This window comes from Schistocerca piceifrons, chromosome 6 (assembly GCF_021461385.2).
Source record: "Schistocerca piceifrons isolate TAMUIC-IGC-003096 chromosome 6, iqSchPice1.1, whole genome shotgun sequence".
Classification (NCBI taxonomy): Eukaryota; Metazoa; Arthropoda; class Insecta; order Orthoptera; family Acrididae; genus Schistocerca; species Schistocerca piceifrons.
This window is the reverse complement of record NC_060143.1, coordinates 592,668,131-592,686,753: the sequence shown is the minus strand read 5'-3', so window position 1 is coordinate 592,686,753 and position 18,623 is coordinate 592,668,131. Positions and strand designations below refer to the sequence as shown.

At 42.0% G+C, this 18,623-nt stretch overlaps 1 protein-coding gene across 1 annotated transcript in view; it reads left to right on the top strand.

The window, feature by feature from the left end:
• LOC124803478 (cadherin-related tumor suppressor) overlaps positions 1-18,623 on the top strand; it is a 491,307-nt gene that overhangs the window by 309,865 nt on the left and 162,819 nt on the right. Inside the window, exons 12-14 of the mRNA XM_047264670.1 lie at positions 3,125-3,591; positions 10,829-11,080; positions 14,132-14,560. Coding sequence (XP_047120626.1) covers positions 3,125-3,591; positions 10,829-11,080; positions 14,132-14,560 — 1,148 coding nt within the window. The remainder of the gene's footprint in view (positions 1-3,124; positions 3,592-10,828; positions 11,081-14,131; positions 14,561-18,623) is intronic.

The window sequence follows — 18,623 nt, the reverse complement described above, 5'->3', positions numbered from 1 at the left end:
CAACGAGTTGCTGAGGCCGTGCCCCTCGGCGGTTCTGCACTACGCCGGGCAAAATGAGTTTCGACACGATATTTGGACGTATTACACGACTTTTTTCGCTTCACTGTAAATTTACATGATAGAGAATCGTTTCTGAAAACATCTGTCTGGAGCGTGGCCTTGTAAGGAAGTGGAATGTGGACGATAAACAGTTCATAGGGAGATTGAAAAAGTAATGAGAAAGTACTCAATCGATCTGTGTTTACATGGAATGGACTGGTCCTCTGCTCGAAATGAAACGATCATTGACTGGAAATGATTATGTTCGGCTACTGGGAGGGGATTTGCAGCCAAACAACTATGGTATATCTGTGGATGACTGAGTAAAACAAGGAATCGATTCACAGAACAGATCCTGAGTTGCCGAGGATTGTCAATTTGGGAAGTGAGGGAAGCGAGAGGGACCAAAACTATAGAGCGACATCGAGCCTCGAATACAGTGAGCAGCTTCAAATGGAAGTACGTTGAGCTGTCCAGAGATGAAGAGGCTTGCGTGGGATTGAGTAGCGTCGAGAGCTGTGTCGGATCCACTGCGTGAGTCGCTGTACTGCCTTCGCAGCTACGACGATCCGTTCTGCAGCGGCAAAGCAGTGTAGCGTTTTCGTGTTGTTGTGATAGTCTGCAGGTCCCCGAGTGAGGTTGACCCGACACGAGTGCTTGAGGCGACTTATACCTTGTCCAGTGAGGCCACGAACCGCTTCCGCGCTCGCGCCGACGCTTCGTCTGTAAACTCACGAGCGAGCTGGGGTCTACTGTTTTACAACGTTGCACCGGCCCTGCAGCGGCGTGCTTTTAATCTGCGACTTTTCGATTAATGAGTTAACACTGTACGGAATACAGAAAACGATTACATTCTTCAGAAACACAACATTATAGAGTAAACTGCGTTAACGCGGAAATGGAAGCTATGCTGCAACGGTATTGACGGAAGAGGGAGGATTAGGTTGCCTCTCCCTGCTGAACCTCTCTCTCCATTTACGTACCTCTCTGCAAGCAGCGCACTGGCCACAATACGTCACAAGGGTTTTTGCTTGCTGTTAGAGTATATCTGGTTATCTTTGTGCTGTGGAAGTGTGTTTACAGAGATAGCATGTGTTTCACCTTGGACAATGAGACAGGCAGCAACTGTGAAACTGTTGGTGGAGTACTTTGGTATTGCAGAAGATGTATCTACACGAGAAGAGTGTGTTATTTACGAACAAAAAACGCAACAGTTGACAGAAGAGGGTGTTTAATAGCAGTTCTTACTGCACTTGTAACGGATGAAGAGGCATCAGAGGAAGAGGCATCAGATGAAGAAAATGATAGTGCCATGGCAGTGAAGGATGAAGCAAAGTCACCAGTGGCGGATTTCCACGGAAGCGGCGTTTCATCTTATAAGCCATCGTCTCCAAGAAAACCAAGTTTTCACAAGGCTATCAGGCTGATGCATACAAGATATGGAAAAACTGCTAAATCAAGGAGATGGAAATGTTGATCCTCACCGCCTGTGTCGTCCTGGATTAGCAACTGACCTGACACCGTGCCTGAAAATTACAACAGTGTTGTCACAGAAAAGGAAAATAAAATGCAAAACTGTGTTGTAGTATCTGAAAACAGGCTAAAACACTGTAATTCATCAAACCAAAACAAAAATCTGAATTACGTGATCATACTGTAGAAAAGAGACAGGAAAATGCATTAATACATGATCCACAAAATTTAAATGTAAGAGGAAGATTGTCTGCTGGAAAATAACCCATAAAGTAGCAAGCGCGGTTGGTAGAATGGGATGTCGATATTCGACAAAAAGCTTATCAGTTCGTGAGAGAAATAAGATCTCTCATCGAGGAAAAGCTTCTGTAACCAGATCAATTAATTCATACTGACCAGTCAAGATTTGATAAAGAGTTAAGATCTGAACGTAATCTCGCAGTGAAAGGAAGCAAACATGTCTTTTGTGGGGCTGGAGCCATAGCGGTAACTACTCTTATATGGTAATGTCTTGCATTGAGCTGCTACCCCATAAGTATCGGAGCCCACTGGCCATTTTCCTGCAAATATGAATATAAATTTACCGAATATCAAGGCATTTGCTAGCAAATCTGCTAATATAAAGAAGAGGGATTTAAAAGTCTTCCTCGAATAAGTGATGTGGCCAGATATACATGAAAAAACTGAAACCCTTCCCTTCTTTCCTTTGACTCCTGGAAGTCCACAAGAGATGACAAACTATAGAACTCTGCAGTTTCTGAATGCGTTTAATTCATCAAGAAGCTGATTCCAGCGAAAGTGCACAGGCATCGTGCAACCTACCGATGTTTTCTTCTTCCGTCCACACAAAAATTTTATAAAATTTGTCTCGGATGCAATTATGGTATCTTCTGACAATTGCATTAACATATGCCATAGAGACCACTTCTTACGCCTTCAGTCGTGTGTGTATTTCCAGTCTTCGGCCACACGATCCTCCAACTTAATCAAATTTGCATTTTTTCAATGCGGCTGCACCGCAGACTTTCCTGGAGTATTTCAAACGCCCTTGGAGTGCTGCTTCGAAGAACGGTTAACGGAAGAGTGTTTCCACGAGAAGTGTGGCCAAGCTGCTTTCATCAAATGTGCACACTGCGAAAGCTGTGCACGCGTTGCCCATGCAGTTATTGCTCACTTGCACATTTTTTGCCTCCGATAGTGTAGTCAAGAAGGTAAACTCTGTTATAGAGTGCTTCCTGCCACATTATTGAGTATTTGTCTCAAAAAATCCTTTTGTGTAATAAATCATTCATAGTTACAGTATTCTCATCGTAGCTTTGACGAGTCATATTTCCTGTTCTAATAGTCCATAGCAATTACAATTTTTTTAGTGTTCTTATATTCTATTGCTCTATTAAGACCGCTATCTATCGATGTAATTTGCGCGACAACATATCGTGACCTTCCCTTGTGAGTGGCGTGTCAGTATGTTTCGTTTGATATTAGGGTTGCATGCCTTAACTGGCAGATACCTGTCGATGTTAGTTTTAGCATCACTTGTGTTGTTTTATTCTCTGTAGCTGATAGTCGAACCAGATTGAAAAACATACACCTCTTTCGTTTCCGACGGCAGGGGATTTCGTGTTCGGCGCCGAGGCGGAAGACGCGGACGCGGGCGCCAACGGACAGGTGCGCTTCTCGTTGTCGGTGTCTGCGGCGGGGGCGGGGGCGGCAGCTGGGGCAGGTGCGGAGGCGGCGCTGCTGGCGGTGGAGGCGGCGACGGGCGTGGTGCGCGCGGCGGCCGCCCTGCCCGCCTCCGGCGAGGTGCGCGCCACCATCACGGCGACGGACGGCGGCCGCGAGCCGCGCAACGCCACGGCCGAGCTGGTGGTGCGCACGCGTCCCAGCGCCCTCTTCCCGGCGCTGTCGCTGGCGCCAGCGCAGGCGCGCGTCGCGCTGGCCGAGGACGCGCCCGCCGGGCAGCCCGTGGCGCGCCTCGCCGCCTCCTCCCCCAAGGCGGGGCCCGCCGCCGCCATCTCCTACGCCGTCGCCGGCGGCAACTTCGGTGGCGCGCTGCGCGTCGACGCCTCCTCCGGGGAGGTGAGTGGAGCCCGATTCGATTTCGAGCCAATTTTATACAGCAAACGGGACCAAAATGACGCATATTTCGTCTTTGCTTTTTTTACGAATCTCCAACTTCGAGAAGAAACTCGGCGCAACGGTTGAGGGAAATACCGTAGCTGAATAGACAAGCCACAACACGGTGTAATACTTCAGACTCCATTCATTTGTTTCAGCCCGCTAGTGACCGTAGACTAGCGTATTATGTATTGTAGGCTGGTATTGTTGTCTTGTGTTTCGCGTGTACAAAAACGGGTCCATAAGCTAAACTAGCGATGTCTGCTCACGAAATCAGGCTAGGTTGGCAGCGAGAAAAACCTGTCAGAGCTCATTGAGTTAGCTTTGACGAACGTCGTTTCAGCTGGTTCCCATCGGCCAACACGCCGAGTGTCTTCCAGGAGTCCGCTGATACTATAAAAATAGGTCTGACTTTCCTTTTTAAACTGACTTATGTATTTTGTATTTAGCTTGATTCTAATTATTTTTAATTTATGTTGTAAAGAGGTGCTGACATACATTTACTCACGCCTTCATCTGTAGCACTCGCAATATTCTGTGTTCTGTAATTTCACAGTTGGCTAACATGCAACGTATGGCTATTGATCACAGCGCGATAGTACATAATTCCATTGTTGATTTGTGAACTGAAATTTTTGTGTAGCATGAGCAAGATTTGAATAAGTAATCGAGTTTGCAGAAAGAAGAACCTCCGAGCAGGTACACAAGTAACAGAATAATGGCAGTTCCTTGAGATTATGCGGGCAGTACTACTAGCAATAATGATGTTTTGTGTTAAGAGAGATTATTTCCGATACACGGTTTTGCACTTAATCTTCGTGGATCCGAGGACCAGAATTATGATCCAACTCACATTGTTCAGACACTAATTCAGAAGCTTTTTTTAATAGTTGAGTTTCAGATAGATCTCTGGAAATTGCGTTTATAATGTCCATGAAAAATTTTGGTAGAATAGTTTTGTGTATAAACATGGTCTGATCCGTGTATATGCACGAAGTATATAGACACAATCCCTGTAATGGTTCGACATCTGTGAGCAGAATATATTAATCCCTGTGCTTTGAAGTATATCATGCTATTACCACATACCGGTACTTCAAAGAAAATATTATCGTCACGATTGTACTGATGAATGAGCAATGCTGTGTCACTCAAATGAGAGGAAAACTAATGCTGGAGTAATTCCATGTCAATTGAACACGGCACTTTATCCGACCCACCCACATTTCTTTCAAACTTGATGCATTCAATGAACGAGTTAAGAAATGGAAAACCACCAACTTCCAGTGATACATGCCAATTTCAAAGAAATTTACAGGCCTGCAAAGTTTGGATATTGTGACAAATTTACATGTGTCCGTCGCAACATAAATGACTACAGTTCTGGTTGTAATTCTGATACAGTGATGACATTTATACCACTGAAAAGCTAATACATAGAGCTTTACATTGATATGCAACATGGCGGGTTTCTGAGAATTTTCTCGTTAAGTTAATTGACCTTGATTATCTCAAAACACTCCACCTTCAATTTTTATGAAATATTTTATTGCCCAGTCTACTACCATAATTATGGGAGAGATCCAGATGGCACATCAAAGGCGCCATCAACAAAACAAAAAAAGAAAGTATTGTGTCTGTGGCATTACACTAACAAAATGCTGGTAGCAGCTGCGAATGCAAATTTTTTGGAGAACAGCAGACAATAACAGTCACTATTATTCAGACAAATTGGTGAAAATTTCTTGATTTGAACAACCAACCAGATGCTTTTATTTCAGCCAGTCATAATTAGGTTGTTCCATTGGTGTGGCTTGTTTACTTAAACTGCAAGGTGCAAGTGCTGTGAAGTGTAGTACATAGAAGTAGGCTAGTTTGTAAATGTATAGAAGTAGTTTGTAAAAAATGTATTTCAAGTAAAAATTGTTCTATTGAAATCCACTTAAAGAAGAGTCATGTGAGAGTACAGAAGAATTTGAGAAATGGTTGTTGTGGATGGTAAATAAGTGTCCTAACATATTGCAAAATGGAAAAATTGGCTGCAAATGTATAAAGCAAGTACCACAAAAATCCATCAACTCCTGCAAGTGTTGTCTCAGCTGCACTAGGTACTTCCTGAGAATATGTTAAGTGAAGATGAAATAGCATCGTATCCGTCACTGACGTCTTTTTATGGTAGCCCTCAGTTTTTACGTGAATCTCCTGTAAGGAAAAAGAGACTTCAGTGTGAGAAAAAGTACCCAAAGCAAAAATAGAAAGAGGTTGCCTCAGTATTTGAGTGTATGTATATGGCACAACTCGTAAAAGAAGAGTGTGAAAAAAATGGAGAAACAAAAATAAGAGCCCAACTGAAAGATAAGTTTCACAATACAGAATGTATGTGTTACTAAATGCAAAATGAATTTTCCTCTTCAGATATCAGGAAGAGCAAAAATTTGATAGTAGAACATGGTATATTAGTGACACCAAATTCAAGGCCAGATAAGACATGTTGTGGAAAAACTGTTCAGTGTGCACATGATTTTTACTGTGATCATAATGTGAGCTGTTCGATGCTGGAAAGGAAAGACTATCTGTGAAACAAAATGGAATTCAAGTTCATAGGTAGTTAGTTAGTTGGTAACGTGGTCAGTGGATCATTTTGTCCGATGGATCATAATGATGTGAAATAAGTCATTATACATCCACATCACTAATTAATTTGCACATATGGTTACATTCTGAACATTTCTTTAAATAAAATACACAAATGTGAGGTACTAATTACTACCCACCACCTTTTACACTTTACAGTAACAGAAATTCGTCTACGGAATAGAAAGAGTTATCAAGAAGGCACTTTCTCAGTTTGTTATTGAATTTTGCTTTGCCATTTGTCAGACATTTTATATCACTGGGTAAAGGATAAAAAATCTTTGTTACAGCATTGTGCACCACATTTTGTGCTAAGGACAATCTTATATAGAATAGTGAATGTCATTTTTCCTTCCGATATTGTGATTATGCACATCATTTTTCCTCTTGAACTGTAGTGAATTATTTACAACAAACTTCATGAGGTTATAAATATGCTGTGAAGCTGTAGTCAGACTGCCCAACTCCTTAAACAGATGTCTACAAGATGATTGTGGGTGAGCACCGCATGTTATTCTCACAACAGATTTTTGCGCAATGTAGACTTACTTAGTTAAAAATGAGTTACCCCAGAACATTATCCCATATGACATTGAATGAAAATATGTGAAGTATGTCAACTTTGATTTTTCTCTCCCCAAGATTTGCAATGTTTCTAAGTGAAAATGTTCCTGAACTAAGTTGTTTTAGAAGTTCTAAAATGTGTTTTTTTCCAATTTAGATTCTCATCAATATGAACCCCTAAGAATTTTGAAGGTTCCAACTTACCTGTTATTTCCTCACCATGTGTTACACTTATCATTAGTGTAGTACCTCTAGATGTACAGAACTGAAAATGTTGGCTCTCTTTAAAATTGAGGGTGAGACCATTCGCAGAAAACCACTCAATGATACTTCTGTTTCTGTATGTATGCTTGGATTGATTACAATACAAGTGTCATCTGCAAAAAGAACTAAGTCTGCTTGTTGTACTGGAAAATATTGAGGAACATAGTGGACCTAAGATTGAACATTGAGGAATCCCATATGTGATTTATCCCCAGACAGAATTATGTCCCTGGACTATATTGCCTGAATTACTAAGTAAAACTTTCTGCATTATTTTGGTTAGGTGTGACATTATCCATTGTTAGCTATACTATCAATCCCGAAAATGTTAATTTATCTAGGAGATTATTGTGATGCACACCATCAGATGCCTTAGAGAGATCGCAGAAAATACCAGTCAGTGCTATTTTATTGTTTAATGCTTGTAAAATCTGGCGAGTGAAGATGTAAATGGCATTCTCAGTAGAGCAACCCTTCTGTAACACAAACTGTGATTTGCTAAAGATAGTATTGTGGAATACATTACCATCTCAAAAATTTTGGAGAATGAAGTCAGCAGTGAAACAGGCATCTCTCTTATCAACTTTCTTAAAGAGAGGTTTAACAACAGCATATTTCAGTCACTCTGGAAAAATGCCTTGAGTTAATGATGCATTACATACAAGGGTTGACTGAAAAGTAATGCCTCCACCATTGGAACTCTTCAACAGGTGGCAGCATTGGTATGTGCCAGGTACTAGCTTGTTCTGTAGCGTCTTCTCTACAGCTCCAGTTGGTGGGAAGCCTTAGCATTGCACGGTTGCATTGTTACAGTGTAAAGTATGGAACCCTGCGCAGACGGTCGGTCAGGGCGATTTAAGCAACGTGCAGTCATTGAATTTTTGACAGCAGAAGGTGAATCACGCAGAGAGAAATTGCAAGCACAATCGATATTTCACAAGAATGTGTGGGCCATATTATTGCTTTGCTTGGCCATCGGAAGATCTGTGCTCGATGGGTACCGCAGATGCTGACTCCTGAAATGAAAGTGCACATACTTGAAATTTGTCAGAAATTCCTCTCACGTTACAAGAATGAAGCTGACACCTTTCTCCATAATGAAAGACGATCTGCGGGGACATCATTATACTTCTGATGAAGACTTTGAGAGAACTGTGAGACTGTGGTTGCGGAAACAGTGTCGACTTCTTCCGTGACGGTTTCTGAACACTTGTTCATCGTTGGCAAAAATGTATCCAATTGGCTGGTGATTATGTGGAAAAGTGAATATTGGTAATTAAAGATTACATTCTAAGGATTATTTCTGCATTTGATATATGAAAATATTCCCATCCAAACTCAATTAACAAAGGTGGAGGCATTACTTTTCATTCAAACTTCATATTATTCCAGATAAGATGGGCTTTATTACATGGGAACAAATTTTTGGTTCCCTATTGGAAACCCCATCCAAACCAGATGAGTTTTTGTTTTGGGTAGAATGTATAATTTTCTTAATTTCAGAAGAAGAAATTTGTGTTACATTCATATGACTGAATTGTATGAAAGTTACATCCTCAACATACTGCTGTGATTTTGCTGTGGAACTGTTTGTCCGTACGTTTTATACTATATTTAAGAAATTATTATTAAATGCACTTGTTAACTGTGAATCTCTCTCTTCAATTTATTCCAAATTGCCTTAAGTCTGTTGTTGGAAGTACTGATTCCTGAGATTATCTGCTCATTCTCTAATTTTTTAATGGCCTTTCTTAGTACTTTTGAGTAGGAACACTTTATTTATTTGTCAGGCAATTTTTAAAAATAAGAAAATCTAAGTAGGTCAACCCGTAACATCTTTGGTAATATTCATGTCTCTGCATATTATTGTGTTAGTTTGGGGGCTGAGACTCTTTCTTGGGCTTAAGTTAATTTGTTGAAGAAAATGTAACTATTTCAGTTTTAACTCAATTAACTTAAGTTAATTTGTTGAAGAAAATGTCCACATTGTCATTAGGGGACCAGTATGCACATGGAATGATTACCTTATGGATGTCTAGCTTTGCTAGTTCAGTGGTTGCCAATTCAAAGTATCTTTCTACATTAAATGTGATTCACATCTCCTTTAGGTTTAAAAATGGGTTCCTCATCTTGATATAAATACCTTTTCTCCCACCCTTTATGATAATTCTGTGGTAACAACTTGTGCATTCATGTGACACTAGTACTACATGCTTCATCTCATTGTCTAACAATGGATAATCCAGGATGGAATAATGACAATATTATGAAAAAGATAGATTGCTACTCACTGTATAGTGGAGATGTTGAGTCACAGACAGGCACACACCAGTGTCCTATGCTGCTCAAGGAGTGTAATTCAGTTTCAAGCTGGTGTACTTTATTTGTGATAGAATGCTTATCTAGATAAAGAATAGCTAATTCTGAGAAAATGTCCATGGTGTGTGTCATGATTTCTTTTTCTCTATGTGAACATGTTGTTTATGGTATGAAGATTAACATCTCCAACACGAAAGTAATGGCAGTGGGAAGGAGATATAAACGGATTGAGTGCCAAATAGGAGGAACAAAGTTAGAACAGATGGACGGTTTCAAGTACTTAGGATGCATATTCTCACAGGATGGCAACATAGTGAAAGAACTGGAAGTAAGGTGTAGCAAAGCTAATGCAGTGAGCGCTCAGCTGTGATCTACTCTCTTCTGCAAGAAGGAAGTCAGTACCAAGACTAAGTTATCCGTGCACCGTTCAATCTTTCGACCAACTTTGTTGTATGGGAGCGAAAGCTGGGTAGATTCAGGTTACCTTATCAATAAGGTTGAGGTTACGGATATGAAAGTAGCTAGGATGAATGCAGGTACTAGTAGATGGGAACAATGGCAGGAGGGTGTCCACAATGAGGAAATCAAAGAAAAACTGGGAATGAACTCTATAGATGTAGCAGTCAGGGTGAACAAGCTTTGATGGTGGGGTCATATTACACGCATGGGAGAAGCAATGTTACCCAAGAGACTCATGGGTTCAGCAGTAGAGGGTAGGAGGAGTCAGGGTAGACCAAGGAGAAGATACCTGGATTCGGTTAAGAATGATTTTGAAGTGATAGGCTTAACATCAGAAGAGGCATCAATGTTAGCACTGAATAGGGGATCATGGAGGAATTTTATAAGGGGGACTATGCTCCAGACTGAACGCTGAAAGGCATAATCAGTTTTAAATGATGATGATGATGATGTTGTACATTTTCTCTTTTGTATACATGTTGATGAAATCTCTAAGTAGGTCAACTCACTTGCAAGGGAAGCCTGTTATAATTTTTCTTAAAAAATGTTGTGATGGCTGTTCCTTCCTTTGGCATTTATAACTCGTGTAGAAAATTGAATAACGACATGTGATATGTGACACATGTCTCAGAGAAATAGAATCTGTTTGTATTTATCTCTGCAAAGCTTTAAGTAAAGTTCATCACGTTATCCAGCACAAAACATTAAGATGTCTGTTACATACTTATAAAAATGCACTGTGTTTTTGAGGGGGAGCTGTCTGTACTAGTGATGTAGTGTAAATCTTCTGCACATTTACAGGAAAATCTTATGTCGTACGAGAGTTGCACGACTTAGAAGACAATGTCTGCTGTTAATATAAAAATACTACTGTACTCATCTGAATACTCACTTTTCTGCTCTGTGAGTGAGCCCTCTCAAGTGTCAGTGACCGATTGTAAGTTTGGTCTGTGGGTAGGTGGTGGTGGCGGGTGGCGGACTGGACTACGAGACGGCAGCCAGTTTTTCGGTGTGGCTGGAGGCACGCGATAACGACTCTCCGCCGCTGCGGTCGGTGGTGCGGCTGGATGTGACGGTGCGGGATGCCAACGACAATGCACCCGTGCTGGAGCGTGCCGTCTACAACGCCGAAGTGCCTGAGGAGCGGCCGCCACCTGTGCTGGTTTGTCGTGTGCACGCTGACGATGCTGACACCGGTGTCAATGGAGAGGTGAGCTGGAAAGCACTCAGTGAAGAGGAAACTGGTCAGTGGTGAAATACGCACAGGAGTGGGGGCGCCAAATTCTCACTTTGTCTGACAGTGATAGAATTGGTGCCTGGACAAGCCCTCAGAGGCTTAAAAAGTTCTGTGTCACGGATAGAAATAATTGGTGGGGACAGAGGAGTGCACTTTTTCCTGGCAGAATTTGATGTAAATATATTGGGACGGGCCAGCACGAGCTGTTCGAAAATGGGAAGCTCTGTTGAAGAGTCCGTTGTAGAGTCCAGAATGCCAAGTTGTAGTGGGTTGTGACTTCCTGGTATAGTCTTCACCTCCACTTGGAATTGCTTGAGACAGGTGAATGAAGAGTCATTTCACCCTCGTCACTGCTGCTGTTCCTTTTGTAAGTGGCCCAGGGTTGACTGTAGTGTCTGTAGTGTCTGTCCCACCGCAACACGCTCAATCCGTTTGATTGGTTATAATGACAACTTGCAATTTATGTTTACAGGGCTGGGGAGAAGTCATATGTTGAAGTCATGCAGCGTGTGAAGCCCTAGTAAAAATTGCTCATTTGTTGGGGAGGGGGGGGGGGGGGATAATTGTTCCACTGTCCATTCAGTAGTCATTCACAGTGAGAATGCAGTATGTTGTTAGCAGGCATTCAGAGGTGGATCACATTCAGTGTTGGGAACCATTGGTCTCATCCATGGGTAACTTACTAAGCTGGAGGCTTCCGTCGCCTGGTCTGAAAACAAATACATGTACAACAGAATGTGTTCGACATTTGTAAAAACGTTGTTTTTTTTTTTTTTTTTTTTTTAACTTTTAACACTAACACAGACATTGCCCTTTTTCATAGACAAAAACATTGTCAGTGGATTCACATTAATGTTTTTGCAGGAAGCATTATTAATCACAAATGTTGTATTTGGAAGGTGTTTTTGGGATTACACTGGTGAGAGCATATTGCATGAAAGGTGAAGTTTCTGGCTGAGGAATTTGTTGCACGGTTTTAATCTCTTCAGAATTTTTGCAAAGGTGTGAAGAACACTGCAGAGTGAGAGATGTGCTCCCTGCACTGAATTATTTTCATGAGTATTTTCTGAAAGTTTGTAGAAAGTAATATCATTATGATACAACATGTTGTTCCAAATTTAAAAATAGGCACTGGTTTGCCATAAACACATTATTATAACCAATAAGCAGGTTTCTCCTGGAAAGCTGTGTATGTGAAGCTTTGTTTGTATAATTATTCCAACCGTGGTATGTACAAATGCACATGTCTTTGATACTACATAGTAGATCTCTCATTATTCAAGTATTTCTGAGTGACTCTTAAATACTTCTTTTCCCAGATCACTTCTTATTCATTAATAATTTCCATTCATATGTTTTTTTCTCCATCTATAACCTAAATCTGGAACAATCTTTTATAGGAAGCAGTAGCTGGCCAAAAGATTAATCTTATCTTTTAAAACTGGAAGCCATGCTCTCTCACTGTTGGAAGTTTGTCATTTGTTTGGATTATTTCGATATTAGACTTGTTGAATGGTCCAGCTTCCATTTTGAACCCCTGGTCCTCAATTATAATGCATTTGCAGCTATCCATACAGACACATGTAGCATCAGCTACCAATGAAAACATAAAAACTTTTGAAATTAATAGACTTTCATTTTTCACAAGTTTGTAGATATTATACTCAGTCTCATGGGCCATACTGTACACAGGCTTCCTACTACCATTCTTTATCACTGGAGTACTTATAATTCCGTCAACATATTTTGAGTACCGTCAAACAGGATATTTGCCCTAGGTCTGAACCAGCTGCTTGCACTACCTTGTGAAGTCTTCGTTGAGTACAGTGTGTGGTGACGTCCTAGCTTACACTGTAACTTGATAACTGTGAACACATTCATGTGACAGTTTATGACTGACCAACATGTTTGTACTTTCTGTGAAAGCAGCATTCAAGGGGTCGGGATTCTCCTCAAACTGCAGGTCAGACATTTCAGATAGAGGCCTGTGTACAGCCCACTGGTTATCTCTTTGGTGGAAATGAAACTTACTTTTTTCAATAAGTTATAAGTTGCACAAGCATCAGTTATTTTGAGAAGTGTTTATCCAGTTTTACAATATAGTTTAGGTTTTTATAAACCTGCCTTCTTCAAGTGTATCATATACAGCATAGCAGGCTTTGGTAGATTGTATAAATTGACGTCACGTTTTATTGCCATAACATGTTCACCAGGCATGTAGTGCATGTTAGCTTGTGTGAAAACTTTTTTCATCTTTATCAACTACAGTGTTCCTTGGTTTCATTAATATGCTGTGAGAAATGAGTGATGAAGTGCAACTCACCAACATTTGCATTTTGCCGTTACTGCTGTCATACAGCAATGGTACATATCTGAAATAATTGCAGATGACTGTCATCTTGATGACAATGTTGACTGACATGTTGAACATCATTTTGGGCCACTAGAGGACTGATCTTTTGCCATATGGTCTCTGTGGGTGCAGTAATAAAAGAGTTTGATCTGCAGTCACAAAAAGGATGTGTTTCTACACACTAAAATATAAAAAATATCTATGGAATGTGATTAATGTATTGCAATTAAATAATTTTAGGAAGGATGTATCTTATTATTTTATTGTGTGTAATTATCTTATTATGTATGATTTTTTGTTATTAAAAGAACTTTTGGATGAAGAACTAGTTCTTCATGTGGTCAACCAGCTACAATGGAAACTCTCCGTCTAGCATCGTGAAGAAGTTCAATGATTTAAAACTCTTCACAGGTTTGCAAGCTGCAGAGGCAGAGGCCGACATTTATGTGCCATTTTGTTAAATATATACCATTGCTATATGGAAGCAGTAACAGCAAAGCACAAAGATTGTCAAGATACCACTTTTCAGAGAAATGCTGTGCTGCCATTGTTGCATATTTCTTGTAAGAAAGTGTACGGTAACTGATACGTTCTTCCCCTTGCCACTCACAGGTGAGAGAGCGACCGACGACACATAAAACTAAGAAAATGCATTCACTGACATTCCTCAGGTGTCGTACCGGCTGCGGCCGACGGAGTCGTCGGCACTCTTCTCGGTGGACGCAGTGACCGGAGAGGTGTGGACGCGGGCACGGCTGGACCGGGAGCAGGCAGGATCACACCGGCTGCTCGTGGAGGCAGTGGACGGTGGGTCACCCGTACTGTCGGGCACTGCCACGGTGCTGGTCGCCGTGCGTGACGAGAATGACAACCCGCCTCGCTTCACGCGCCTCTTCAGCGTCAACGTCACCGAGAATGCCGAACTGGGATCCTTCGTCATTCGCGTCACCTCTTCCGACCGGGACGTGGGTGAAAACGCTAACGCTTCCTACAGCTTTGCCGACAACCCGGGCGAGCGGTTTGCCATCGACCCGGTGACCGGCAACGTCACAGTGGCAGGGCTGCTGGACCGCGAGGCACAGGACGAGTACCTGCTCAAGGTGATGCCTCTTCTGCTCTGTGCCCCATGCGCCTCTTCCAGTTTGTTAGTATTTATGAGGTCCACACAATGAATTTAAATTTCCTTACCATAGGGCCTCCCTCTAGAGCAGGTACTACTCTTTCCCAAGCTCCAAATCATCACTGCAGTTCCCGATATCTAGGTAGGGCAGCTGCATCAAATGTAGTAGGTTGAGAGAGGAGAGGAGAAGAGATGGTCGAATTTGCCCCCCCCCCCCTCCCCCCCCCCTCCCCCCCCCCCCCCGACATGCGAGGGTAGGGAAATCGCTGTATAGCAGAGACAGTGCCACAGCCAGATGCGTAGGGGCCAGTAAATGTGCAGCATGTCTGGGGAACATAGTACTCGCATACCGATGTTGCCTTTTGCTACGGATACAGACATTCACATCACTGTTAGCGTTGGCACCACTACTGCTGCTGCCACTGCCATCCTTATCAGTGCAATAGATCACAGAACTGCCTGCAGAGTACTTGCTCTTATTGGATTGGCGATGTGCAAGCAGCTACATGTATGGGTGCACGGTATGCTGTCACCCTCCACCACTGAACTACATACATACATATCCAGTGAGCACAGCCCTGCAGACCACATACCACGTCCACAAACTGCCTCCATTAATTTTTGTTTTGTGGTAGGCTCCTGCAGGTGTCTTCAATGACCAGGGCTGCCAGGTCCTTCTCCAGGTGACTGTCTCGGTCATCCCGTGGGGCATACGGTGTTTGGTTTCCTCTCAGGTGTCTTCTTCACCTGCCTTTTTTTTTGCAACTGAACTACCACCCCCATAGTTATTTTAATTAGCTACAATGAGGCACTTCTCCATTGAACTTTTTGTCCTGTTTGCATACAGTGCTAGTGCTCATCTAATCTCTGCAATTTTTTTTTTGTCATCATTTGCCTGTTCTGATTGGCTAATGATGTGTTTGCTCATGTATAGGCTTAAGGTCTCCTGCTGGCCCTCAGTAACATGATTTTCGTTGAGTGCATTCTGTGGCTTGAGGTTCAGTTAAAACAGCCAGTATAATGCCAGTTGCGAAGTACTACGGACAACTGGCTGAAAATGACTTACAAGTTCGTGGCGTCCTCCGTCAGTAATGCTGGAATTCAGTATGGTGTCGGCCCACCCTTAGCCTTGATGACAGCTTCCACTCTCACAGGCATACATTCAATCAGGTGCTGGAAGGTTTCTTGGGGAATGGCAGCCCATTCTTCACGGAGTGCTGCACTGAGGAGAGGTATCGATGTCAGTTGGTGAGGCCTGGCACAAAGTCGGCAATCCGAAACATCCCAAAGATGTTCTGTAGGATTCAAATCAGGACTCTCTGCAGACCAGTCCATTATCGGGATGTTATTGTCGTGCAATCACTCTGCCGCAGACCGTGTATTATCGACAGTTGCTCGATCGTGTTGAAAGATGCAATCACCATTCCCGAATTGCTCTTCAACAGTGGGAAGAAAGAAGGTGCTTAAAACGTCAATTTAGGCCTGTGCTGTGATAGTGCCACACAAACCAACAAGGGGTGCAAGCCTTCCCATGAAAAACACGACTACACCATAACACCACCGCCTCCGAATTTTACTGTTAGCGCTTCACACGCTGGTGGATGACATTCACCAGGCATTCGCCATACCCACACCCTGCCATCGGATCGCCACATTGTGTACCGTGATTCCTCACTCCACACAACATTTTTCCACTGTTCAATCATCCAATGTTTATGTCCTTACACCAAGCGAGACGTTGTTATGCATTTACTGGCCTGATGTGTGGCTTATGAGAAGCCACTCGACCATGAAATCCCAAGTTTACTCACCTTCTGCCTAACTTTCGTAGTACTTGCAGTGGATCCTGATGCAGTTTGGAATTCATGTGTGATGCTCTGGATAGATGTCTGGCTATTACACATTAGGACCCTCTTCAACTGTCGGCGGTCTCTTGTCAGTCAGCAGACAAGGTACACTTTTGTGCTGTACGTGTCCCTTCATGTTTCCTCTTCACTATCACATCGGAAGCAGAGGACCTAGGGATGTCTAGGAATGTGGAAATCTCACGTACAGACGTATAACACAAGTGACATCGAATCAGCTGACCACATTCGAAGTCCGTGAGTTCCATGGAGCGCCCCATTCTGCTCTCTCACGGTGTCTAATGACTGCTGAGGTCGCTGATATGGAGTAACTGGCAGTGAGTGGCAGCACAAAACACCTAGTATGAAAAACTTACGTTTTTGGGGGTGTCTGGATACTTTTGATCACATAATGTATGTACATAATGCAGACACTAAATTAAGTTAGCAACTCTAGGTAACAATTGAGCAATGGAGAGCAACATTATTACTGGTATGCTTGTGCTCAGGGTCAACTTGGAAGTGAATAGAATGTAAAAGAACCATTTTGCCAATGGAATTTAAAGTTTCGTATGGGTGGGTTTGGTTATTTATGCAGTAAAACAATCTTATCTGTTTGTCACAGAACTACAATTGCACAAAAACTGCCTAAAGTTTATGAAAACTTTCATATCTTTTCAGTGTCATATGATTCAGCTTTGAGATGCAAAAATTTTTGTTTACATTCCAAACAACGGATTCAGACGAAATGCCAGTCTGTTTTGATATGGTGACCAGCACTGCAGTAAATAATGTAGGGAAACATAGTGTGCAAATATGTACTTGTGTATGCTGCACAATGATGTTGAGCATTATGGCTGATGGACAAAAAAGCTTTGTGGCCAATATTGTTGTAAGAGCTTGTGGCATTACACAGCAGTAACTTGTAATGGTATTAATTTCAACCCACAAAATACGTGTACATTTCATTTTGAAATTGACAGTTTATGATCTTAGGTGTAAAATCTCAACTATAGGCCATGCCGTGATTTTTTGAGCGAAAATTTACAAAAAAAAAATTGCCGTCTATATTTGCAAAAATAAGATATGTACAGAGGGAGGCAACTAAGACAGGCAACACAACATATATCAGAATAAGAAAATAACATTTAAGGCTGCTGAATTATTACACCAACTTTTTTTTCCGAATGTAACTATGTACTTATACCTCTGTTGTCAAAAAGAGCATTGGAAGAGAATTTTGATGACGTAGCATGTCACTCTCAAGTAGTAACAAAGTAACATTGCAGCAAACAGCAGTTCCGCCATCAGGAGAAGAGGTCCCTCAAATGTCCACCCTGTGGTTCAGGTGTTTGTTATTGTGACTGTCATATTGAGTCTTCAAAATGTTGATCTAGAGCATTAATACGTACTATCTATGTAATTCCAAACAGACACAGTATTAGTTGTTGATTTTAATCCGGACTTTATCAGCATAGGTCAGTGTGTTATTGTCTTGTGGAACCATGCGTGTTTCCTTGTGGACCTATTGTTTTTATTTTCTCCAAAGTCTGGAGTTGTTAAGTTTGGTGAGCTTGTAGGCTAATTTATGTTGTTCAAACAACTATTCTAACAACTCCCAAAAGTTTCATTGAGAAGGTCTGTAAACATCTCTGACAATTACACAGGCGGTTCGTGGATTGGCTTATGTCCAGCAGGATGTCTTGCAAAATTGTGGCAGCATATCGGTTGGGAACCGTAGACCCTTGTGGCTATTTAGAGTCTTCTCAATGAAACAGGGACCAATGATGAGATTCATCAGTAGCCCACACCACATGTTGATGTAGCAAATGGTTATTCATCAACAATGTGAATTTTCAACTGAGCTGTATTGCATATTGTCTAGATTGTCTTTCTCACAGTTTGTAATCAGTGCTTCATCCATAAATAAAATCTTGCATAGAAATGGAATTGAGCATATGGCATCATTGGCCGGGAGGCCCCTATTCGGGGAAGTTTAGCTGCCAAGTGCAACTCTTATTACATTCGACACCACATTGCACAATGTGTGTGCCTGTGATGAGGATGAAATGATGATGAGGACAACACAACACCCAGTCCACTAATGGAGAAAAATCTCCAACCCAACCGAGAATCAAATCCTGGCCCACTTGCATGGGAGGCAAGCATGGTACCACCCAGATAAGCAGACGGACTCTT